Here is a 25975-nt window from a genome sequence, read left to right on the forward strand (position 1 = left end):
CTTTGGATGGAGAATACTCGTCGAAGAGGAGTAGCAGCAGCGAACAGAGAGAGACCATTATGCTTCCCGGTTGCGACTACAACCACTGGCTCATTGTCATGGAGTTCCCCAAGGATCCTGCTCCCACCCGCGAGCAGATGATTGACACTTACCTGAATACCCTCGCCTCCGTCCTTGGAAGGTTCTTCCTTTTCCCCATTTTGTTTCAAATTTTATCATTTTCAATAGAACTAGGGTCTTTGATGTATTAGATTTGGCTATAGTTAGTTAGAGTTTCTGTTGATTCTGTTATTCACTGACACTGGTTACTGAAATCGTTGTTGTACCTTGTAAACTGTAACTTAACTAGTTCAGCTTCATTTCACTGAATACTTGCTTTGTTTCTTGTAGTCTAGGGTAGGGTACTTATAAATTGTGTGGCTTTTGCTTGTGCACCTCATAATATGAATAAGAGGCTCTAATTGGTGGATTATGGTACATTGGTAGTGGTGTATTGTGTGTGTGTGATATGGGAGGAACTTTGTTCTTCTGGTGTTTTGCTTCTGATTCAAATTTTGCTTTGTGTATTGTCAGCATGGAAGAGGCAAAGAAGAACATGTATGCCTTTAGCACCACCACCTACACAGGATTCCAGTGCACTGTTGACGAAGCAACATCTGAGAAATTCAAGGGTAATGTTTTATAATTCGTGCAGTTGTCTTTGTGGCCTTGTGTCGTTACTTGGTAAAACACTTTTGGATCTTCTTGGTCTAATTTAGGATTGTTCCTCTTGTAGGGTTGCCTGGTGTTCTTTGGGTGCTGCCAGACTCGTATATAGATGTTAAAAACAAAGACTATGGAGGTTAAATTCTTTAATTTAGACACTGATTAGTTGTGTGGTTTATGTTCTACCTTATGATTCTTGACAATCTGATAACTGGATGGTTATTGTTCTTCAACTTAGGTGACAAATACATAAATGGGGAGATCATTCCTTGCAAGTACCCCACCTATCAACCAAAACGTAGTAGCGGACCAAAGAATGAGAGCAGAAGGTACGAGAGAAGGAGAGATGGCCCTCCTCCTGAGCGCAGAAGGCCAAGAGAAGAGGCAGCTGCCTCAGATTCAGCCTCTACATGAGGTAATGTATTCAGTATTCTGTTCTACTCTCTGCATGTTTTTCATTTCCCATAATCTGGTGTGTACAAGTTATATCTAAAAAATAATATATCACAGAATTTTACAGCTTCATTTTATTTGTCTTAGGCCAGCTGCTGCAAGATCCTTTTTGTAGGCATTGTTATTCATTATACCCTTGCAAGCTCTGATATCAGTTGTTATATTACTATTATTTCAGGTAATTTTTCAGTTTTTTTCCCGAGTAATGCCAAACGAAAGCAGCTCCTTATCATATGCCACTTCATTTAACCAACTAGAAGATTAAGGCATTAAGCTTTTGTTGGATTTTCATGAGATATATACAATTGGTCTTGCCAGGTTACTCAGCCCATCTCGAGGAATATGTGTTCTTGGACTATGAGGTGACATGTAAGATGGGCGTGGGGTATATTTGTGTAATTGTTTGTAATCTGGTATTCGTTATATCGACCCGTTTTTGGTGCTATGATAAGTCTTTTATAGATTCATGTCAAGTGACAAATAGGAACTGTACTATTTAGTGTGCATATTTAGCTTCTTGACATTGAATGGCCGATCAATGATGTTTTAATTTTGCTACGGTGCCTTGGTCACAGTTTTGCCGCAGTTTATCTTGCGCAAAGCTTTGTTAATGCCTAAAGCAAAAGGCAGTAATAACTAATAACTCTATCTTCTTAACAGAAACAAACGGCATTGACACACCAGTTTATATATTGATTTCTTAAATTTCTCAGTTGCTCGACCAAAATAGAACACTTTGCAAGATATAGTGTTGTATAACTAATAATAATACTTTTATGAATTAAAATGTATTTTTTAATAGTTAAATAATTAATATTATATTGAAATTGAATCTATTCACTCAGTACGTGGATCTTGCTCAAATCCTATAGTCTATACGTATGTAAATATATTATTATTCTCATGTCACACTCAGACACCGCTGGGGCTAATTGGTTTTCCACGCCACTCGTTATCTTGATCTTGAAAGAAGATTAACATCGCAAATCATACAGCTTTGAAAGTTTTGTCTTCATTTCCAATAGGGAAACAAATGGAGGGGCCAAAGGCCACTTCTTTGATGGATTGAATTGGTTTGACATCATCTGTCACATTTTTACTCATCATACAGTCCTACTCAACACATTTTTATGATGCTGTAAACATATTTTATTGCAAATATGGCGGGCAGTGAATGATTAGAAATATGTTTGCTTCATAGGTCATTATTTCAATTGGGGATGCTGAAAAAAAATCGTTATGACTTATGGTCTAGTATTACTATTCACAATTAATAATTTGGCACTATTGCATGCTTAATGCTTTTCTTTTATTTGTTTCTTCTTCATAAAATTCATTTATATCCCTCATAAAACTTTGGCACGATTCCACCCCCTTAGCTTCCCGTTTTGGTGGGTTGGTGAGAGTGTTGACACTTTACACTTGCATGTGCACATTTTAGCATAGATAAGATTTCTGCGGTTGCTGAAGATAACTTAGAATCAACGGAAACACACTTTTCCTTTTTCATACTAATAAAAAAGTGAAGCACTTTAAGTGTCAAGGAAAAAGCTTTTTCCATCTCCACACAATACAAGGTTTTGAAGAAGAAGAACATAAAAAGCTTGAATTCCATCTACAGTCTCTAATCTCAGATAAAAGCATGGCCTATTACAGCTATCCCTATTCTGATTCTGATTATGGTGAGTACAATTTCAATTCTTATGCTTCCAATTATAATTATGCTCAAGTTCCAACCTTTAATTCTTACAATAGCTATGAATATAATAAACCATATTATGGGTATGATCAAAGTTTGTATCTTTCTGCAAATTACCCTTATCAGAGTTACCAAACTAGTATATCATACTCTGCCACCAATTTTACTGACCCAAAATCATTTGAGTATGATCCCAATCATGGAATGACTCAGCTTGTGATCTCATACAATACCGTGGAATCTAATATCCCTGAATTTGATGAATATGATCCAACACCTTATGGTGGTGGTTATGATATTGCTGAGACCTATGGAAAACCTCTACCACCCTCAGATGAAATCTGCTACCCTCCTTCCACCGGATCAAGTTCAGTTACTCCACCCGCTGATGCTGTTCCTGCTGGGCCAATAGTACCATTACCATTGCCTACTGTTGATGAGGCAATTGATGAGAAAGCAATCATACCCCAGAAAGAAGCTGAACGTGAAGTGACTCAAGAAATGCCTCAGTCACAAGATAGTAGCAAAGATCAAGAAGAGGTAATTGAAGATAAAGACTATGATACCAGTGAGGAAAGTGAAAGTGATGATGAAGATGATAGAAATAACTATTCTGGGTCTGGTTATGGGAATGGATACAGTGGGGGAAAGGGTGATGAGTATGAGAAGAAAGTGCCAGCACAGTATCCTCCTAGTGGATATGGCTTGGAAGCTATGGATCTCTGTGAGACTTTGTTTGGGTATTGGCCTTGTTTGTCACGTATAAAGAGAGAACATCGTTGTGAAGCAGCTCCTCATAGAGGAAACTATTATTGCCAGGAGAATATTTGGAAAGGGACTGCAGATTATCTCTTTGGGAATCCATATCCATATGGTGGCAGAGGGGAAGAAGGGAGTGGCTATGGTCATGTAGGAGGAGGAGGAGAAGTTGTGCATTCATATGAAAGGCATTATCCAACTCAAGCACACTACAGGCAAAGTGAATATACTGATGGATCATCATGGTGACACAACAAAACAATTTGTTGAGATATGTAACTAAATATATATATATAAGTTGAAGGTGTAAACAAATAATATTGTATTGTGTATTGTGTATTGTGTATTGTGTACTGTCTCTCTGTAATTTTAATAATTGTGAAAATCTGCAGTGAAACATTTTGAAAATAAAGAAAATTTCATGCTTTCATTGTAGTGTCAGGTTTCTGTGTGTTTTTGTGCTTGTGTACAAGCCAATGCCGGTTAAGATGTCTGTTGAAAATATCTCCCTTTTCTTCTGTTTGTCAAAGTGAAGCAGTCTTGCATGAGATTAATCCGAGATCTAAACTCTACATAGATAATTGTTATGAGATTATGAAAATCTCATGGTGGCATTATGGCGTTGGAAGATCAGAGTTGGTCTCATTCTATGAAAGATGTTCTTGTAAAAGGAGAGAAAGATACTTGTTTCACAGCCTTGAAAAAATTGTTTCACCAGAATGAGATGAATCATAATAATAATAATAATGGTGGTCTCAGATAATTTCCCAACAGATTTTTCATATCAGCAATTCAAGCTGGCAACTATATATGTTTTTTATGAGATGAATCAACCTTAGGAAAAATAAAAAATCATAAACAACTATTAAATGTGATCAGAATTGAAGGAAGCAATTAATAGTAATAATGTCTGGGCAAAATCATCGTACCTACACATCCCCCATAGCGAATTTTCCTCCTAACATAAATCTTGATCAATGCCTGTGTGTCACAGTTCCTTCCCACACGCCGCATGAATATGATTTAGGAATGTACAATAATAATAATAATAATGTGTGATATAATGGATAACATAGTCCATTAGTAATTATAGGTAAAAGAAGAACAACATGGACCATTAGTATTCTTTGCTTAAAGTTTTCTCAACGAAATTAACAAAAGACCAAAATAATTGTTGTCTCGAACATTCTACGGAGCATGGCTTTCTTTGGTTAATATAATAGTTGACACTATTACTTAATTACTATGGTGAAAAGATGAAGAGGAGAAGAAAACGGCTAAAAAAATTGGATATAGAAGTAGAATGAGTGTTATACCTTAACATGATAATTTTTGGTGTTTTTTAAAATTATGGGAGTCTACGATTTGTGTACCTAAAAATCGGACGGTCTGATTTCTGTATTTCTTACAAATCAGACGGTCCGATTTGTATTCCGTACATTAAATCATCCCACATTTTAAAAAAATACCACAGTAGATCACAATTTAAAAAAACACCATTGTTAATCCAATATTAAAATAAAAAAATGGAAGAAAACACATGAATAATTAGGAAAAGAGAGGCATGCATGGCCCCAAATGCAAGCGCAAATCATGGCCAAAGCGCCAAAAGACACAATTGCTAGATATTCATACAACTTACGTACAAAGACACATCACTACCTAAATTAAAAACAATAAAAAAAAGCATCATAAATCGTAAAGGCAAAGTTGTTTTCAACCAGAATCATCATTATTTTATTCTTTATCATATAGTTTTGAAGCTATCATCAGTATCACACCACCTACTAAATTTTCATTAGTTATATGGTAACGTTTTTTATTGTGCTATTTGCTACATTACATAGGGGTTCCTTGCTTGTCACATTTTGTGAGTCATGTCCTAGGTTGTAACGCAAGGGCAGATTGTAGATTTCACATGATACAATCCAACCAAGAACTTAGAAATTCTGTCAAATGTCCTAACTGGCTCCCACTTCCAATCATAGTGTTTCAATAAAATACCTTAAAAACCCTCTTAAAACCTCACAGCACCAAAACGCCTTTCTTGTGTTTGTGTTATGTCCACACTCAGAAGATAGCTGCTATTTCAACATGTCTTTCTCACACACATCTTCTGAAGCCAACTTTCATCTTCTTCTTGTTCTTCTTGCTGTTGCTGCTTCTGATGTTGTTGTGACAGCTTCATATTCTTCAATTCATGAGCTACTTCGCAGCAATGGCTTACCTGCAGGGCTTTTCCCTGAGAGTGTGAAGTCATACAAATTGGACCAGAAGGGTCGTTTGGAGGTGCAGTTAGATCGTCCATGTCTGGCCAAGTATGAGAACAGGGTCTTGTTTGAGACTGTGGTGAGTGCTAACCTCAGTTTTGGACAGCTTAAAGGGTTGGAAGGTCTCTCTCAAGAAGAGCTTTTTCTATGGCTTCCTGTGAAGGATATCATTGTCAATGATCCTTCATCTGGTCTCATCCTTATTGATATTGGTCTTGCTCATAAACAGCTCTCACTCTCTCTCTTTGAAGACCCCCCTGTTTGTAGATCTCAAGGTCCTCTCTCTTTTTCTTTTTCTCTTTCTTAATGTTGATCACCTTTTCTGAATTTGGTGGATGCATTTCGGTTATTCTCTGTGTGCTGAGTTGATTTCAAATTTCAATGTGGGGTGCAGGTTCTTCACTATACACAGCAGGAAGGAAGATTATTGGATTTCAAGATCAGAGATGAAAGAGTTGGTTTCTCAGAAAAGTTGGTTTCTTTTCTATTTTCAATTTTGTTCCTTAGAAAGAGTTACATGGTGCAATATGCATAGATCCAGCAAGGGTTGTAATGAATGTCATACTCATAAATTGATGGCGGTGTTTACTATTGTAAAAAATGAATCTTTCTGCAATTTTGTGTGCCGCTTTATTTCTAAGGGGGAATTCTTTGGTGTCTATGGAAGTAGTGCTTAATTTGGCTAAAGGTAAAGATAAAGTAAGGTGGAACCCAGTGTTTTATGTTTGAATTCTATGAGTGAAATTTAGGCATCATAGAAGATACCATTTCTAAATTCTAATGTTCAAGCTGTTTCATATCATGTCATCACATTTTCTTCCTTTTCCTTTTCCTTTCCCTTTTCTTTTTATTCTTAAGAAGGAAGTTATTCATTGAAAGAAAAGGCTACTTGATAGTAGGTGGTCCTATACAAAAATTATTCCGTGGATCTGCATCTGCTAACATGAATGTTATTGGCTGATTGGTGAAACCAAATTTTACTCCCAAATTTGAATAGAAAAGGCTCCATTGCTTTGAGTTCAAGTTGAAGACTATGGTCCATGGGGATGTTTACATGGTCATTATTAATTAGACTAACTTGACTTGGATATCATGCGGTCAATAATGTCATTCAGCTGCCAATTTATTTCTTAGATGCAAATTTTCAGTTCTGTTTTCTAAACTATGAAAGAAATAACTCACTATCTTGTTTGTCCAGTTCAAATAGTCAATATAAAATTCATTGATTAGAGACAAGACCTTTTTCTTTGGTGTAAGACAACTATGTTGGACACATATGCTGGAATCTGGCGCCGTATTCCAGGGTGCATAGCTTCAGTGTTATTGAAGCAATGCACCTTCGGAACTTGAGCTGTAAACAGACAGACAGCATTGATTCTATTATTGGTATTCTAGTAACAGTACAAACAGAATCTATGTTGTTGCAATTATGTTAATCAGAAATTCTAAATTCGTTTCTTGTAAGCTTTGCTTAATTTTCAGACAGGTCCAAGGTTAAACGAAACTTAAACTTTATTGCTTATGCGGTTATGTCAGTGATTTCCATTTCGGCTGCATACAAAATATGACACTATGCCTGCAGGAAGATTTACTAACTAAAATTTAACATCAACACTACCTAAAGGGAAAAGATCTAGTTTTGGATTTATCTATTTCACATATTTAGAGGAATGCAAGAAGGTGAAATGATTTTTGTTTTACAATATATAGGAAATGAAACTGCTGAATGTTGAAGGCCATAAGAACTCTAAATGTCCATTTTAATTTGCTCTAAATGCCACTGATAATATCTTGAAGAACTTTTTCATTTGACATTCTTAGACATTTCCACCGTTCATGCCCTGAAAATTGACATAAAATCATAAAGGCGCATATGCTGATATACATATATTTTTTCGTTGAAGAATGATAACATATATTTTAGTACGAATGGCATAAGTGCCAATATTAATAATAAATCATATTAAGAGGTTCACTAAAATTAACCACCAGAATAGAATATACATACATTAGAATATAAAATACATATTAAGAATGAGTTAAACTACATGACCAGAATAAAAAACATACAAAAGAAAGAACAGAACAAACACCGGTCTCTGAGTGAGTTTTACACTTTTACTTTATCCTTAGCAGCATGTCGCCGTGGCAGTTGCATGGCAATCTTCGCCGCATGTTCACGACATCATCGGCCTCTGCCTCTGCCTCTGCCATCATCACGTCTTTTCTAAGAGATCTCTCCAATGAGCGCGACCTCGACCGCCTCGTTCATTCCTTCGAGCAAGCTTCCCAATCGGATCGTTTCCGAAGCAAACACCGTATTTACGAGCGCACCGTTCGCCGCCTCGCTCTCGCTAAGCGCTTCCAATCCATCGAGGACATCCTCGAACACCAGAAGACCTTCAAAGACATCTCCAAGGAAGGCTTCTCCGCCCGCCTTATCACCCTCTATGGCAAGTCCGGCATGGTGCAGAATGCGCATAAAGTGTTCGATGAAATGCCTCAAAGGAACTGTCCCCGTACCGTGCTCTCTCTTAATGCCCTTTTGGCTTCTTATTTGCATTCCAACGTGTTTGACATGGTACCTACCCTTTTCAACCACTTGCCTACACAGCTTTCCGTGGAGCCCAATTTGGTGACTTACAATACTGTGATCAAGGCTTTTTGCGAAATGGGTTCTTTTGATTCTGCAAGTTCCATGCTTGATGACATGGAACTTAAGGGTGTGAAGCCTGATGTGATAACCTTCAATACACTCCTGGATGGATTGTATTCAAATGGTCGTTTTGAGGATGGTGAGAAAATTTGGAAACGAATGGAGGATGAACATGTTGCTCCTGATGTTCAGAGCTACAATGCTAAGTTAGTGGGAATGTGTGTTGAGAAAAGAAGTGGTGATGCTGTTGTCGTGGTCATTGCTCTGCACAAGTTTCTTTAAGCTAGTCCATGATCTTTTCCGTTTTTTGCTTGCTGTGCCCTGAGTTTTCGATGCTTCTGATTTAACAGACGCACTTGAAGCTTCAAGTGTCTTCTTAGACTTTCTTTTCTTTGAGGTTGTGGCACTTACACTTGATGGGGTGGCTGGACTATCTACAACGGAGACATCTTTATCTGTAACTGATGAAGCAGATGCATCTGCTTCTTTGGTGTTGTCTTCACCTATAATGCCTTTCCCCGATTTTGAAGACTCATGTGTAATGGGTTTTGTTGCTGGTGTTGATACCGATGACGTTTTGGTTTTAGATGGACATAGTCCTTTCATATGTCCCTTAGGAGTCCCCCTCTTCACATTCTGATGCAAACAGAAATGGCACTTGTATACTACATTGTTTTGACTGTGTTTATGCTTGCCCCTGTGCTTTGATCTATTCTTCTCAATTCTCACAGTTGAATTGATGCCAGGATGAAGAACAGTTTCACATCTATAAAGCAGTCAAATTACTTGATGTTATGATATTTTACATGAAAACTGTATATTGGTAACCTAGGAAATCGATGCATTAAAGGTTCAAACAAATAAATAACCCAAAGCATATGTCTGCCAGATTTTGTGAGCACGAGCACAACATCAATACTGGAAGAAGGAATACACACTATTGCAAACAAATGGCAGTTTCACAAAGTGAATTGTTAATTTGAAGCTTGGTTCATCACAGTGACAACGTGGCTTATTGTGTTTTACTTGATGGCTCTCAAATCTTGAAATTTAATCAAATGGTCAAGTTCTAAAATCTTAAAAAAAAGGCATGGAAACACTGACAATATGACAAATAACCCAGATGGAAAACAAAATCCCTAAGCAAAACCTTTTCTTAAAAGGAAAAGGAAGGTATAGAATCAAAACCTATGGCAAGTTATCAAAGAAGAATCAGGCGTTATTCCATTGGCCTCGGCAACAGTGGCCAAACGCTGCCCATAGAAGGCTCCTAAAGATTGGCTTTTTATGTATTTTTCCTGTGGCTTCTTCCCTGAGTGATACAGGATTGTGAGGCTGACAAGCTGGGTTTTTAGTTCCTCCTCCTTGCTTCCCCATGCCTTACTGGAGATGAAGCTGAACAGTAGCAAAAATTATAAGTAAAATGTTTTAAAGATAAAAATGGTAGACGTCAGAGCAAACATCAAGCATAGTTCTTATAGGAACTTTAAACCATGAAAAATTGACACACGCCTGATTAATTAATTCAAATATACATGAACAAAAGTAATCAGTATACATAACAGCAATAGGGTGGGCATGGTTTGGATTTTTATAAATCCAAACTGGATCCATTTCAGAACCAGTTTTATGGTTCATAAAACCAAACCAGAACTGGATTGAAGAGAGAAACCGGTTCTAAACCGGTTTAAAAAAATAAAAACCGGTTTTAAAATTTAAATCCGGTTTTATTTACAAACCGGTTTTAAATCCAGTTTTACATATAAAACCGGTTTTAAATCCGATTTTTTTAAATCCAGTTTTTTTTTTTAAAATCCAAATCTAAAATCCGGTTTCTTTTTTATAAAATCCAGTTTTAAAACCAGATTTTTTAACCAAAAATTCAGTTTTAAAACCAATTTTTGAAAATCCAGTTTTAAAATCAGTTTCTTTAAACAAAAATCCAATTTTAAAACTAGTTTTTAAAAATCCAATTTTCAAACCAGATATTTTAAAAAAAATCCACTTTTAAAAATAATGTGCACTAGGTATCAATGTACTAATATAGACATGCAACAAAGAAACGGATAGTAATTTTCTTTGCAACCTATTGGTTAATCCAATAAGGCAACTCAATTTAAAATATTTCTATTTCTCCCTAAACATTTCCTTATTAACATGAATTTGCACGTCAAGTAGTTATTGTCACCACATTGCAGATCAACAACATTAAGACAGTTTATTAAGTAAGCCATGCAAAGCAAACTTGAGCAGTAGCATAAAAGTGAAGATTGGATCAGAACAAGAGAAAAAATTGGATATGATAGAATGCAGGGTATAGTAGCGAATTTCAGAATATTGATTTGAAAATTACAAAACTTGCATTAACCACATACTTGGTGCTCTGTTTTGGAACCATCAAAGGGCACTTCAAGCCGGTGCCTCAAATTTCTTAGTCTTTCTTCCTACAAAAGGAATAAATAACAAAGAACAATAAGCAACAGGTTACATAACAAATAATATATAAACTACAAACAATAGATAAAATTCTACAAAATGCAATAAGATGTCATTCTTCAACATATACTAATATAAAAGATAGGCACACTCCAAGAATAAGACAGTGAAGGAATCAAAATACTGATGAATTATAAGTTTGAATATATTTATTAAGGCTTGCTTTTATCATGTGATAAATTTACATTAATATTTCAACAAAATACACATAATCAGTTCTAAATAAACATCCACTGCCTGCCTACGTCTTTACAAACAATACCTCAGACATTCAAGACACTGAGTCGCAATATCAAACTAACTCCAGTGATGAGACCATACAAGCATATACAATGACAATCTTTTCATATTAGATTGAGTCGGCTACATATACAATGACAAAATTGTGCTATCTTAATTATCCTGAAGCTTCTTCACTTACTGAACCTCCTAATTGATGTGCACCCTTTAGTTCTCAAATGACAACAGTCGGCTAAGTTGGGGTTGGTGGGCATTGATTCAAAAGGCATTATAAAAAAAAGTCTGTTAAATTCATAGCTTATCAATTGAATTTTCACCTAGGATTCCAAAATATGTGGGGTTTAGAGAAAATATTCAAAAGCAAAAGCATTTGAATCTATTTGCCAAAGGATCAAGGTCTTGATCACTTGATTTACAAAACGATAAGTACATGATAATTCAAAATACAATAACACTACACATACCTGCAGAGAGCTAAGAGAAAGAGGATGCATCCTATTGTTTGGCACATTTAGAGCAGTAGAAGGTAAAGATAGAATACGCCCGATAAGTGATCCAGATCCTAGTACAATGTTAGCTGCAAATGCAATATGAATAATTAGTTACAGATCACTAAATCATTTGTGCACTAGAAAAGCTAATTTTTACAGAAAGCATGCATACAACCGAATGTCTACTATTTCATAGTAAAGCTTCATATGTTTTCCCCAAGCACTAAAATGGGGCTATTAGAAATATAAAAAGATAAATCATCATAATCCTATAAAAATAGGAAAATAAAAAAATAATAAAGAAAACCATAGAAAAGTGGCATTAACACAAACACTTGATATGCATAACAGCATAAGCAATCAAACCTTGTTCAGTTTTTCAAATTGATGGAATGGAACAGAACAGAAAAGAACATGGAAGCACCTTTGGCAATTTCAACTATATAATCACAAATGTAGTAAATCCCTATCTACCACTCAATTCCTTTTCTCAGATGATAGATTCACTCTGTGGTTCTTCTCTGTTGCTTCACAACATTTCAATCTACCAAATTAATTACTTAATGGTAAACCTATCTAACCTTGAGGGTACCCAGAGAGCGGAGAAGAACAGAGCTGGGTCACGGCGAAAAAAGGCGGACGGCGGAACCGCGGATGGCGGAACAGAGCAGTGGCGCGACGCGCTTGTGGTGGTGGTGGCAGCTACGAAACTGCAGTGCCAGTTGCCTGCTCCGGTGCGGCGGTGCCGGCTGCGGGCGAAGGAGAAAAGGATTCGTGCGAGTTAAAACTGGTTCACCAAATCAGAAATGAAGAATTAGGGTGTTTTTGAGATTTGGATTTTAATCTGGATCTGGATCTGGATCCAAATTTAAAACCATTTAAATGGATTGGATTTAAAATTAAATTATAAAATAAATTTAGTTTGGTTTGAATTTTTTTTATTTAAAATTGTTTTTTTTTTAATGGTTTGATTTGGATTTGGTTTAAAATCCAAATTTTGGATTTTTTGCCTACCCCTAAACAGCATAACAAGCAAAGCTCCAAAAATTTTGGGATAATAATTATGAAGGAATGGAACAAAAATAGGAAAACCAGTCAAAGAGTAATGATGAAAAATCAGTCTAAACCTCGCAAGAACAGGTCAACCAGAATACAAAAGTGTTAAGGTTCAGATGAAACAATTGCAAATCAAGGTTTCGAATTTGAAGCAAAAATGGCATATTACCAGTTGAATTAACAACACATAACAGTAGCAACTTAGATATAAAATTTGATTATTCAGTTATGGAATGAGAAATAGTTGAAGTTCCAGAGTTCCTCTTACCAACAGATCGGGATGGCAACGATGTTCACTGCGCTTGAAGCATCAGGGAACGACAACGATGTTCTTCGCGTTTGTGGTGCTCGGCGGGGAGCCTGGTCAATGGCTGATGGTGCCGTCACAGCAATCTGCCGAAGCTGTGGGATGTAAAAATGAATCGGTGGGGAGCATTCCGCCTTAGAGGAAAGGATCCGCGCAAGCAATGGTTGACGAAGCGGAAGCAAGAATGTTGGCTTGAGTAACGCAAACGTTGGTGAGAATCCAATACCTCGAAAACCTAAGGGTTCCTCCGCAAGGTTCGTCCACGGAGGGCGAGGTCAGGGCCTAAGATCATGCCAAAAGGCGTAGTCGATGGACAACAGGTTAATATTCCTGTACTACCCCTTGTTGGTCCCGAGGGACGGAGGAGACTAGGTACTACACATGGAAGGTGTCAGCCAGCAGCGACGGATGTCAGGAGGTAACGACCATGAGTGGCACGGAAGAGACAAGAGAGCAGATTTGCAGCAAAAACAGGGCAGCGGCAGAGGGGCACAGAAATTGTGCTTGTGAACCCCGCGGATTAGAAAAATCGGTGATATAAAAAAAAAAGAAACTCTCGGGACAGCAATTTTTAATATTTTTTGTCATTATTTAATTAGTATAAATACTAAGTTATTATTTTATTAATTTATGTGTGTAAGTTTTGAAAAATTTTAGTGCAAATTGTATTGATTTATGGGTATAAAATGTATTAATTCATGTGTGCAAAACTCTAGTAAATATAGTGCAAATTATATATTTTTTGTATGCAAAACGTCTGTAAATATGTGTGCAAATTATTGCTGTTTAAGTGGTGGTCAAAAATGACAATATTTGCTGGCCATGTAGCATTACTTTAATAAAATAAACATCACCCATACTATCCAGAATAACCATCCGGATACCAGGGATAATAAACATCTCATGTCATAAAACTACTTATCCCAAAAGTTTAAACTAATTTTGGGGTTCATATTTTTCATGTCATACTAAGTTCAGCTTTTCCACAATTTCTATGTCCCTCTGCCGCTGCCCTGTTTTTGCTGCAAATCTGCTCTCTTCTTTCTTCCGTGCCACTCATGGTCGTTACCTCCTGACATCCGTCGCTGCTGGCTGCCACCTTCCATGTGCAGTACCTAGCCTCCTCCGTCCCTCAGGACCAACAAGGGGTAGTACATGAATATTCACCTGTTGTCCATCAACTACGCCTTTTGGCATGATCTTAGGCCCTGACCTCGCCCTCCGTGGACGAACCTTGCGGAGGAACCCTTAGGTTTTCGAGGCATTGGATTCTCACCAACGTTTGCGTTACTCAAGCCAACATTCTCGCTTCCGCTTCGTCAACCATTGCTTGCGCGGATCCTTTCCTCTAAGGCGGAACGCTCCCCCACCGATTCATTTTTACATCCCACAGCTTCGGCAGATCGCTGTGACGGCACCATCAGCCATTGACCAGCCTCCCAGCCTAGCTCCACAACCGCGAAGAACATCGTTGTCGTTCCCTGATGCTTCAAGCGCAGTGAACATCGTTGCCATCCCGATCTGTTGGTAAGAGGAACTCTGGAACTTCAACTATTTCTCATTCCAGAACTGAATAATCAAATTTTATATCTAAGTTGCTACTGTTATGTGTTGTTAATTCAACTGGTAATATTCCATTTTTGCTAAAGGTAAAGATAAAGTAAGGTGGAACCCAGTGTTTTATGTTTGAATTCTCTGAGTGAAATCTAGGCATCATAGAAGATACCATTTCTAAATTCTAATGTTCAAGCTGTTTCATATCATGTCATCACATTTTCTTCCTTTTCCTTTTCCTTTTTCTTTTCTTTTTATTCTTAAGAAGGAAGTTATTCATTAAAAGAAAAGGCTATTTGATAGTAGGTGGTCCTATACAAAAATTATTCCGTGGATCTGCATCTGCTAACATGACTGTTATTGGCTGATTGGTGAAACCAAATTTTACTCCCAAATTTGAATAGAAAAGGCTCCATTGCTTTGAGTTCAAGTTGAAGACTATGGTCCATGGGGATGTTTACATGGTCATTATTAATTAGACTAACTTGACTTGGATATCATGCGGTCAATAATGTCATTTAGCTGCCAATTTATTTCTTAGATGCAAATTTTCAGTTCTGTTTTCTAAACTATGAAAGAAATAACTCACTATCTTGTTTGTCCTGTTCAAATAGTCAATATAAAATTCATTGATTAGAGACAAGACCTTTTTCTTTGGTGTAAGACAACTATGTTGGACACATATTCTGGAATCTGGCGCCGTATTCCAGAGTGCATAGCTTCAGTGTTATTGAAGCAATGCACCTTCAGAACTTGAGCTGTAAACAGACAGACAGCATTGATTCTATTATTGGTATTCTAGTAACAGTACAAACAGAATCTATGTTGTTGCAATTATGTTAATCAGAAATTCTAAATTCGTTTCTTGTAAGCTTTGCTTAATTTTCAGACAGGTCCAAGGTTAAACGAAACTTAAACTTTATTGCTTATGCGGTTATGTCAGTGATTTCCATTTCGGCTGCATACAAAATATGACACTATGCCTGCAGGAAGATTTACTAACTAAAATTTAACATCAACACTACCTAAAGGGGAAAGATCTAGTTTTGGATTTATCTATTTCACATATTTAGAGGAATGCAAGAAGGTGAAATGATTTTTGTTTTACAATATATAGGAAATGAAACTGCTGAATGTTGAAGGCCATAATAACTCTAAATGTCCATTTTAATTTGCTCTAAATGCCACTGATAATATCTTGAAGAACTTTTTCATTTGACATTCTTAGACATTTCCACCGTTCATGCCCTGAAAATTGACATAAAATCATAAAGGCGCATATGCTGATATACATATATTTTTTCGTTGAAGAATGATAACATATATTTTAGTACGAATGGCATAAGTGCCAATATTAATAATAAATCATATTAAGAGGTTCACTAAAATTAGCCACCAGAATATAATATACATACATTAGAATATAAAATATATATTAAGAATGAGTTAAACTATACATATTTGTACATAAATATATCGTAGTTGATTTTAGTAACTAATTTTGATATGTAAATAATATTTTTATAATAACAATAATATAAACAAAAATAGAGTTGCAAAATAAGATTTTTTAATTAAAATAGGTTTAAAAATGAATTCTTGGCAACAAACTCAATTTTAAAAGAAAGAAATGACCAGAATAAAAAACACATAACAGAAAGAACAGAACAAACACCGGTCTCTGAGTGAGTTTTACACTTTTACTTTATCCTTAGCAGCATGTCGCCGTGGCAGTTGCATGGCAATCTTCGCCGCATGTTCACGACATCATCGGCCTCTGCCTCTGCCTCTGCCATCATCACGTCTTTTCTAAGAGATCTCTCCAATGAGCGCGACCTCGACCGCCTCGTTCATTCCTTCAAGCAAGCTTCCCAATCGGATCGTTTCCGAAGCAAACACCGTATTTACGAGCGCACCGTTCGCCGCCTCGCTCTCGCTAAGCGCTTCCAATCCATCGAGGACATCCTCGAACACCAGAAGACCTTCAAAGACATCTCCAAGGAAGGCTTCTCCGCCCGCCTTATCACCCTCTATGGCAAATCCGGCATGGTGCAGAATGCGCATAAAGTGTTCGATGAAATGCCTCAAAGGAACTGTCCCCGTACCGTGCTCTCTCTTAATGCCCTTTTGGCTTCTTATTTGCATTCCAACGTGTTTGACATGGTACCTACCCTTTTCAACCACTTGCCTACACAGCTTTCCGTGGAGCCCAATTTGGTGACTTACAATACTGTGATCAAGGCTTTTTGCGAAATGGGTTCTTTTGATTCTGCAAGTTCCATGCTTGATGACATGGAACTTAAGGGTGTGAAGCCTGATGTGATAACCTTCAATACCCTCCTGGATGGATTGTATTCAAATGATCGTTTTGAGGAGGGTGAGAAAATTTGGAAACGGATGGAGGATGAACATGTTGCTCCTGATGTTCAGAGCTACAATGCTAAGTTAGTGGGAATGTGTGTTGAGAAAAGAAGTGGCGATGCTGTTATATGGTACCAGAAGATGAGCAGTGAAGAGGGTGTGAAGCCTAATTTGTTCAGCATCAATGCTCTGATTAGAGGTTTTGTCAATGAGGATAATTTGGATGAAGCTAAGAAGTGGTACAGTGAAATAGCAACCACTGAGTTTGCCCCTGATAGGCACACTTTTAACATCCTTCTTCCATTCCTGTGTGACAAAGGTGATTTGAAGGCTGCTTTTGAGGTGTCCAAGGAGATCTTCAATGGCAGGTGCTTTGTTGGTCCACCCAGATCGCTGTTGCAGCTTGTGGTGGATACACTGTTGAACAATTCCATGATTTTAGAGGCAAAGGAGATTGCCAAACTTGCTGATACCAGTTCCAAGCCACGCTTCGAGCTAAATTTACCACAGGATTTGTAGATTAGCAATACTATATTTGGTCATGTTATTCAAAGGTTGCTTTCATCGAGAGAAATTTATCGAAAGATACCGACCATTTATTGATTGCCATCCGCCAATATTTAAAAATATGAGGTAAAATATGTTATTGAATTATTAAATTAAAAAATTATATTAAATAATGATTAAAAATATTAAATTTTTATGATTTTTTAATATTTTTTTATTTTTTTTATTGTCTAAATACAAAATATAAAAATAATAAACATTTAAATATTTCATGATAAAGTCACCAAAAAAAAAAAAAATTTCATGATAAGAATTAGTAGTTTATTCGACGTAAAAATTATTTATATACAGAATATCAAAATTAATTTTCCAATCCTGAATTAGATGTTTCATTATTTTATGATAAAAAATTAGATGTTGCATTATTCCATTGAAACAGTGTGATTCCATTTCCAACAACTTGTGTTCTCCTCTGATGTTGAGGTAGTTAGGCAGTTAGGCTTAGATTTCATTCGTACGCACTAGAAGACACCATGTCTGGCCTCAGTACTCTGCGTCGACTCTTCACCGCAAAACACTCCTCCATCACCGCCGCACCCTCCTCCATCACCGCCGCCACAAGCACAGCTATCGAATCCGAATCCATGTACAAGCGCAAACGGGGACGCGTGACGCCATCTTTCCACACGCTCCCCATCGACTACGAAACGCCGGAAGGAATGCGAAACGTGGTAGACAAGTTCAAGAGGCTTTGCAAAAACAAGTACTTCCGGCGAAGTGTTGGCATCTACACCGACGTTGTACGCAAGCTTGCGAAGGCCAAGGCCTTCCCTTTGATCGAAGAGATCATTGAAGCCCAAAAGCAGTACAAGGAGATTACCACCGAGGGCTTCATTGTTCGCCTCATCAATCTCTACGCAAAAGCTGGCATGCCTGACCACGCCCGCAAACTGTTCGACGAAATGCCAAACCTTAATTGCCCTGGCAAAAACTTGGCCTTCTCTTCCCTCATCAATGCTTACGTCGCTGCCGGGCAATACGACGTTGCCGTGGGGCTTTTCCGTGAAATCAGCGCCAAATATTCGATTCAACCCGATGTGGTGTCGTTTAATGTTTTCATTCACGCATTATGCAAGATGGATTCTTTGGACTCTGCTGTTGGGGTTCTTGATGAGATGGGTGAGCTGGACTTGGAGCCTAATTTGATCACTTTTAATACTCTGCTTGGTCAGTTTTATGAGAAGCGTGGGCTTGATGAGGGTGAGAAGATTTGGACAATGATGAAGACGAGGAATGTTGAGCCTGATGCTGTGAGTTACAGGCTGAGGATGGGTGGGATGGTTGGTGATGGCAAATTAAAGGATGCCGTAGAGTTGTTTCATGTGATGAAGTTGAGCGGGGTTAACCCTGATGTGCATTGTTTCAATGTGTTGGTTAAAGGGTTTGTTGGTGATGACAATGTTGAAGAAGCCAAGGTTTGGTATGATGAGTTGGTGAAGAGTGAATGTGAACCTGTTCGGTCTACTTATGTTACTCTTGCGCCATTTTTTACGGAGAAGGGTGAATTTGATTTGGCTTTTCAGCTGTGCAAAGATGCTATGAAAGGTAGTAGATTGGCTATTGATGCAGAGGCATTGAAGCAGGTGGTTGAGGGGTTTGTTGCCAAAGGGATGATTGAAGAAGCTATTGAGCTTGTCAATCTTGCGGGAAAGAAGAAGTTGGAAGTTTGATTTGGCCTTTAACAGGGATTAAAAACCCACATTGGTTAAGGAAGCGGTTTTAATAGTCTTTACAACTTACTAGTGAGATAATTCTTGTCCTTTGAGCTAGTAGCCTACTACTATGTAGGACATGTATCTGTCAGGAATGAAGGCAATGTTGGATTTTTGATTATGAAGCGAATTTTGATGCTTATACTCGTTCCTATTAAATATGCTATTTCCTGCATTCTTTGAATTTCATTATGCTTCAACTGATACATGTGATTTCCTGTATTCTTTGAAATTCATTATTCTTATTAGATCAACTTACATATGATTTCTGGTACATGTGCATATATTAAAATGAAAAATCATCTGATCCTTTATGGCGATGCCTTCTGTCAAAGAACAAAGGTTAATATGCAAACGACAACGTCTGATCATTCTTTGAAAAGAAATTAAATCATGACCATGTTCATAAGGTTAGTACAAGTGAATTCACATGTGTGCAACACCAGCATTAGCAATAGACTTGACATGTTGATGTAGGTTGGAAAGGCTTGGATTGGTGCGGTAATGGTACATTAGAGGGACCATTCTAGCAGCACTCAGGCAGAATTTGGTAAATGACGATGGAAATTGCTGATCTCTGCCCAACACTTGTCGATTGAGACGCTTCCATTCCATTGAAATCAGCTCCTCAACATGCCTTTCTGCATCTTCTGCTGAAGTCTCTTGGTGTTCTCTCATGTAGCACTCAATGTATGACCCATCAAACCCACTTTGATTTTTATTCTGCATTCATGATTGAAATATATGTGTTATAAAAAAAAAAAAATCATATTACACTAGTCAATAAAGCTACCAACTAAATTAATACGTCAATATGCAAAGGGTAGAGAGATACACGCTATACTTGAATACATAATCCTTTTTATACTACTGTGTTCAGTTCGTTGTTTAATATATATAGTGCTATATAAGGTATATTGTAATGGAATTAAATATAACTTTCATGTGGTGCATCTTAAAGAATAATGGAATAGACTTGGATTTTACCTTGTGTCCTTCTAAGTCATCACAAAGACGAAGGATTTTAGCGACGGAATATATAATGTCTGGAAAGTCGTCTAAAATTGCAAGAGTTTCCTTTGTTATATTTTGATGGAAAAGGAAAAATGAATGGACAAGCACCACGTGCACTCCTGTGCTTACAGTTGCATGATTCAAGTACTCCCCTGACTTTGGCAATTCACCAGAATCAGACCAATGTGCCCCTTCCAAGGAGGCATTCAACAATTGCACCCACTGTTAGTTTCATGCAAACACTTCATTAGAAATACGTAGCGTTACTGTTGCTACAAGTTGGTGCAATTCCAAGCAAATTCGGACCGTCATTCTTAATTTAATCTATTAAATACTTTTATATCTATTTGATAATTATACATACATTTAAAAGAAATTGAATAGTTGGTCTAAAGAAACCTCATGACCTCATTGTGCAAAAAATAAAATAAAAAATAATGAAATAAATGGACCATTTACCGATTTTTTAAGGGTATCTATAGGATTCAATCCATGCTTTTTGTAGATCTTTTCGGCGAAAGCGTTTGTAATTTCATATAGAGCACTTAAACAATTTTTCATGAATTGGGGAAGGTGCTCTGTTCCGGTCAATTCCCATCTGAATTGAGAGGTAAAAATTTGTTGTAACTTGTAAGCATTAGAATGGAATAATAAGAAAATTTAAATGTCAATATACATATCTTATAGAATAGGCACCTCTTAACCGCATCAGTAAACAGAATAAGCTGATCCAACGTGCCATAAACATCGAAAATGTCATCAATGATGTAGACCAGAGAGATAGTTTTGGTGAGCCCAAGTCTTTGGTCTGAAAAGCTCGGATCTGTGAAGCATGCCATGGACCACATGTACCATTTTAGAGCTTCATACTCTGCAAATTTCGGCTCCTTCGACATAGCCTCCCCTTTCCACCATCTATCAAGGGAATATAACTTATCAGTGGCATGTTGCATAGATGATTTGTGTCCCACACTATTCTATTGGTTAGTGTTATTATTGTTATTTACCATAAGACTTACTTTGAAACTTGAAGGGCTTCATGCTGGTTCATGAGCCTAACTATACAGGAATTGATTTCTGCAAGTTCCACAAAACACACAGATTCTTTGTCGGGCTTGAAATTCCTAAGCAAGATGGTTTTGTCCACGAATCTAGGCAAGTTGTGATGAAGTGGTTGCTGGAGAGAGATTGCAACAAATTGAGCTTCATGATGATGATGATGATGCCTTGACAGCCATGAATGAAGAAGCTCGCGGCAGAGGCGCCCCACATCCTCAAGAGAAGTATCTTCTTCTCCAATGCTTAGCTGCGCTGCTTCATGTACCGCTATGAGACTCTTCACATCTTCACCATATGCTTCTCTGAACTGCACTTTGTTCTTTTTCAACCTCTCAAATATATCTGCACAACCATTGTTGTAGTTGATATTAATTATAAGATTTTTTTTATAAATATATGTGTTATTTAACTTGTTTTTAATATGTGTTTTATATTTTATAACAACCTGCATTAACGGAATAACCTCCCTGTCTGAGTAAACGGAATGAGAGTGCAACTTCGTCAAGTTGATGGCTTTGGACAAAATCAATGGGATCTGTGATCACTATGAAATGTTGCTTCTCAAGTGCAGCTTCAATGTGCTCTTGAAAGTGGTGCTCAATGCCAAGCCTTTGGATTAAGTCAACCATGCACAAACTCTCCATTGGATCCTCGCTAATAAGTTTCTTCATTACATGCTTAGCCTCCTTCAGCAACACAGCTTGCTTGGCATATAAAATATCCTGAAAATGTAAAGAATTAGTTTAAGGAGAAACATTTATGTTGGAACGTTGGACTTTGTTGAGAAGTCTCACCATGAAGGTGGAGCTTATGCCTATGGCTGCGCCTGCACACCTTGGGAAAGGGATCAAGTTGAATGAATGGTCGATAGAGTTGGCAAAGGGAATTATTCAATAACAAATGATGGAGCAAGCAACCACATGTGACGCTATTAATAAGGTTGCTTCGGGGCAAAATGCGAATTGTGTCCCGGTTATATGGCTGGGACCTTTGCAAAGGCGGGACGTGCAACTAAACGAAATAGAAAAAGATATTTTGAATGGTTGACTAAATTGTTTGCTTTGTAGAAGAAACTAATAATGCAATTGAATATTTTGACTTCAAATATCTACTCCTATCATCGCTGTATTCTTCCTTATTATATTAGTAGTTTAGTACAACTACGCCAAAAATAGAAAGTTAGAAACCATGCACAAATTATGGTAGTTAGAGCTACTTGCAATTTGCTGGGTGATTTTGGGAATGTGTATTCATATGAGGGTCCCCATATTTATGGGAAGCAAAGTCTGCTGAATTTTCCAACAATCTTGAGGGGTGTGTGTGAAACTGATCAACGCGTGTATTTTAAAGATGCATGTTTTTATCATGGATATGTCATAGTATGAATATATAATTTATGAATGAGCACTGCTAGAAAATTAAAAGGGTATTAGATAAAAACCAACCAAATACTTTTAGATGAATTCAAAATCTCTACGAATTAATATATATGGATGTTTCTTCTGCTAAGTATCAGAATGTTTCTCTTTCATATTAAATAGATGTTCTTTTATATATTTTTCGAATTTTTTTGTATTGTAAATGTAAATGTCTCTATTTCTTTAAGAATTTCATATTTTTTTAAAAATTTTATAGATATTTAATTATTTTTGCTAAAATATAATTAAATATTTCTTTTGTTAAGTATTAGAATGTTTTTTTTCATATTAAATGAATGTTTTTTGAAGATGGACTATTACTCCCATATTGTTGTTGTTATTAAGTGGCTCCGCCACTTCCCATATTGCCCCTCCCAAACGCTAGGTGAAAAGAAATAAGCATCTGTCAATGCAACAATGCGTTTATCCGATTCCCTCAAAACTGCTTCAATGAAGCGCATATTGTCCCTAACCTGTAAGAAACACATTCAATTTTTTGGAGATAGTAGGGTTCATCAGCAATCATAATCACTACTTCAAGATGCACATAGACAAATTTAATTTTCCAATAATGCCAAAATAACACTAAGATATCCTCTTCCACAAACAATTTAAACAAACTAATTCGGTTAATAACCTCGGGAGTGGCTCCAGCAGCCCTCACAGTTGCCACAGTCACAGAGATTTCCGCCCGCTCCTCTCCCTGGAAGGCCGGCACTGAAGACGTTCTCGCTGACCTCTCCGCCGCCGCCAAATTTGCTGGCGTTGACCTCGACATCTACCTCTCCCTTGTGTTGAAGCAGTTGTCTTGGATGCGCTTATTGAGGGCGTCGCAAAGAGTATGGAAGTCATCGGCGCTTCCAACAGCATTAGAGAGAGAGAGAGAGAGGTGTGTGTGATTGTTGAAGGTGGGTAGATTAATGTGAGAGAGAAGTGAAAGGTTTTTATAGGTTTTAATTAGGTTTACTTAATTAATTTTAAATTTTTTAAATTTTGAATTTAAAAAATTTAAATTTAATTATTAATATAAATTAATGTAGTTTTATTTAGTTTTTAGCTGATAACTTTTTGATTCTATATACTTTTCCTAACTTTTGTAGAGATATATTCCTCTATATTAGTTTAAGTTTTTGAGTATCATAATATAATATTAGAGTTATATATCATAATATTATTAGATCGATTCATATATATTTAACCGTTTATAATATTATTTTTTTATAAAGAAGTTTTTATGTAAATATTTATCTTTTAAAATGTCTATTTTAATATTATTATAAAAATATTTTGTCAGGAGACAAAATATTTTTGTAGGTTTTTTATTTTATTTTAAATACTCATCGTTTCTGATTAAATTATATATTGTACTGATGAGTTATGCTTTTTTTATTATATATTAGTATTTTTATCTGTAATAACATTACGGAAATATAAATTTTTTAAAATTACGAAAAAAGTTGTAGGCAAACAAAAATTTTCGGCTAAAAAGACCAATATCTCTATAGATAAAAAATCAAATAATAAGATTTTTAATTATTATTTTTATATAAAAAAATTAAATTTTTATTAATAATTAATTTTAATATTCGTTATCTAAACTTTGAAATAATTTAACGTGTATACTTTTATATTTAATTAGGTGTTAAGACTGTTGCACAAATAGAAATAATTAATTTTTATACTTGTTGTTTAAAAATAATATTTTTTCTCTTTATGTATATAAAAATATAATTAGATATTAGCATAAAAAATTATACTGCTAATTATAAAATTAACTCAAAATTAATTTTTTTAAACAATTAAATTTTGATTCTAACTTTTAATTATAATATTATTATTCTCTTCAAATTATATATAATAAATATTTTAAAGAAGAGAAATAAAAATATAAATTAAAAAGATAAGCAGTGAAAATTTAAAACTAAATTAAAAAGTTAAAAAATATGTATATAATAATAATATTTTTTATTTGAATTATATTATGTTGTTAATTATGTTTCCTGTAAAACAGAAAGGTAGAAAAAATCAAAAAATAGAAAATGAGAGAAAAGAGAGAAAAAGATAAAGATGAAGAATGAGAGTGAGAGTAAGAGTTTGTTAATTTTAGAAGAAAAATTTTATTTTAATTGTAATAAAAAATATCGGATGACATATTTTGATTTGTCCAATTACTAATATAAAATATGAAATATATATAGAGTGAAAATGGTAGAGAGAAATAGAAAAATGGAGAAAGGTAGATGAGATAATTTAGGAAGAAAATTTATTAATTTTGGAGAAAAATATTTTTTCTCAATTTTAATAAGAGAGTGTCATGTGACACATTTAGTTATTAAATTAGATAGTAACATATGATACATAATATATGTATATTTCAATTTTAGTTTTAATACAATTAAAAAATGTCATGTTGCATATTTTGATTGTCAAATTAGTGATTAGTCGTTGATATTGATAATGATACATAAAAAAGATAGAGTGGTTGAATAAATGAATGAAAGAGACAGAGAAAAGAAGAGGGAGAAGAGGAGAACTCTTTAATTTTAGAGGAAAAGATTTGATTTCAATTGTAATGAGAGAATAACATGTGGCACATTTTGGTTATAAAATTAGTAGGGGGAGGAAAGAATTCTTTAATTTTGGAGGGAAAGATTTAATTTCAATTGCAATGAGAGGTGACATGTGGCATATTTTGGTTGTAAAATTAGTAAGGAAGAGTGTTGAATTCCTTATGGAGGGAAAGCTTTGATTCCAATTGTAATGAGAGAGTGACATGTGGTACACTTTGGTTGTAAAATTAGTAAGGAAGAGGAGAAAATTCTTTAATTTTGGAGAAAAAAATTTAATTCTAATTATAATGAAAGAGTGATATGTGACATATTTTTATTGTAAAATTAAAAATAGATAATAAATAATAGATATTTTTTATTTAATTTAATTACACACTTTTGTAAATAAATAAAAAATAAAAGAAGTCAAATATTATTGATCATAAGCCTGTTTATAATTAGTTGTCGTTAGATTATTATAATGCAAATGGATGTTCCCTTTATACTTTATCCGTACGATTAGCAAACATATTGCCCTCTTATTAAAATAGTTGGAGCACCGGTGCTCCTCAGAGTACTTGAAATGTTTCCTATTATATATACATAGAA

The 25975-nt window shown here is 35.8% G+C and overlaps 7 protein-coding genes and 1 long non-coding RNA gene across 9 annotated transcripts in view; 6 read left to right on the plus strand and 2 right to left on the minus strand.

Annotated features, from left to right (window-relative positions):
- LOC107468709 (multiple organellar RNA editing factor 9, chloroplastic) overlaps positions 1-1716 on the plus strand; it is a gene marked incomplete in the record, with an annotated part of 1965 nt that extends 249 nt beyond the window's left edge. The window contains 5 exon segments of the mRNA XM_052254945.1: positions 1-181; positions 574-671; positions 776-841; positions 944-1120; positions 1246-1716. Coding sequence (XP_052110905.1) covers positions 1-181; positions 574-671; positions 776-841; positions 944-1119 — 521 coding nt within the window.
- Positions 1717-2375: 659 nt separating this feature from the next.
- Positions 2376-4188, plus strand: LOC107468692 (uncharacterized protein At5g39570). Its single transcript, XM_016088030.3, has one exon. It carries the CDS (start codon positions 2801-2803, stop codon positions 3863-3865), a length of 1065 nt encoding a protein of 354 aa, XP_015943516.1. The 5' UTR covers positions 2376-2800; the 3' UTR covers positions 3866-4188.
- A 1270-nt stretch (positions 4189-5458) lies between these two features.
- LOC107468552 (uncharacterized) lies at positions 5459-14900 on the plus strand. 2 transcript variants are annotated; one of them, XR_001587994.3, is made up of 3 exons: positions 5459-6161; positions 6281-6574; positions 14782-14900. XR_001587994.3 is itself a non-coding variant. In XM_016087860.3 (2 exons), exons 1-2 carry the CDS (start codon positions 5711-5713, stop codon positions 6334-6336), a joined length of 507 nt encoding a protein of 168 aa, XP_015943346.1. In that variant the 5' UTR covers positions 5459-5710; the 3' UTR covers positions 6337-6600. The 2 variants fall into 2 exon arrangements, 1 of the variants encoding a protein (XP_015943346.1); XM_016087860.3 differs by lacking the exon at positions 14782-14900 and having other exon boundaries at positions 6281-6600.
- Positions 7959-8890, plus strand: LOC127742632 (pentatricopeptide repeat-containing protein At1g55890, mitochondrial-like). Its single transcript, XM_052255289.1, has one exon. It carries the CDS (start codon positions 8024-8026, stop codon positions 8822-8824), a length of 801 nt encoding a protein of 266 aa, XP_052111249.1. The 5' UTR covers positions 7959-8023; the 3' UTR covers positions 8825-8890.
- LOC107468553 (uncharacterized) lies at positions 10634-13632 on the minus strand. Its single transcript, XR_008003977.1, has 4 exons — positions 13094-13632; positions 12351-12556; positions 11743-11855; positions 10634-10986 (listed from the first exon to the last, which is right to left on the minus strand). It is a non-coding gene; the product is annotated as an uncharacterized LOC107468553 (long non-coding RNA).
- A 1458-nt stretch (positions 14901-16358) lies between the features above and the next one.
- Positions 16359-17642, plus strand: LOC107468550 (pentatricopeptide repeat-containing protein At1g55890, mitochondrial-like). Its single transcript, XM_016087858.3, has one exon. The coding sequence runs from the start codon at positions 16406-16408 to the stop codon at positions 17564-17566; it is 1161 nt and encodes a 386-aa protein (XP_015943344.3). The 5' UTR covers positions 16359-16405; the 3' UTR covers positions 17567-17642.
- Positions 17643-18087: 445 nt separating this feature from the next.
- LOC107468548 (pentatricopeptide repeat-containing protein At1g55890, mitochondrial) lies at positions 18088-19284 on the plus strand. Its single transcript, XM_016087857.3, has one exon. The coding sequence runs from the start codon at positions 18088-18090 to the stop codon at positions 19282-19284; it is 1197 nt and encodes a 398-aa protein (XP_015943343.1).
- A 236-nt stretch (positions 19285-19520) lies between these two features.
- LOC107468546 (neryl diphosphate diphosphatase, chloroplastic) lies at positions 19521-22534 on the minus strand. The gene is made up of 7 exons (XM_016087855.3): positions 22194-22534; positions 21845-22121; positions 21360-21741; positions 21037-21255; positions 20800-20938; positions 20314-20562; positions 19521-20049 (listed from the first exon to the last, which is right to left on the minus strand). Exons 1-7 carry the CDS (start codon positions 22194-22196, stop codon positions 19753-19755), a joined length of 1566 nt encoding a protein of 521 aa, XP_015943341.1. The 5' UTR covers positions 22197-22534; the 3' UTR covers positions 19521-19752.
- Between the last annotated feature and the right edge of the window lie 3441 nt (positions 22535-25975).

This window comes from Arachis duranensis, chromosome 10, assembly GCF_000817695.3.
Source record: "Arachis duranensis cultivar V14167 chromosome 10, aradu.V14167.gnm2.J7QH, whole genome shotgun sequence".
NCBI classification, from domain to species: Eukaryota; Viridiplantae; Streptophyta; class Magnoliopsida; order Fabales; family Fabaceae; genus Arachis; species Arachis duranensis.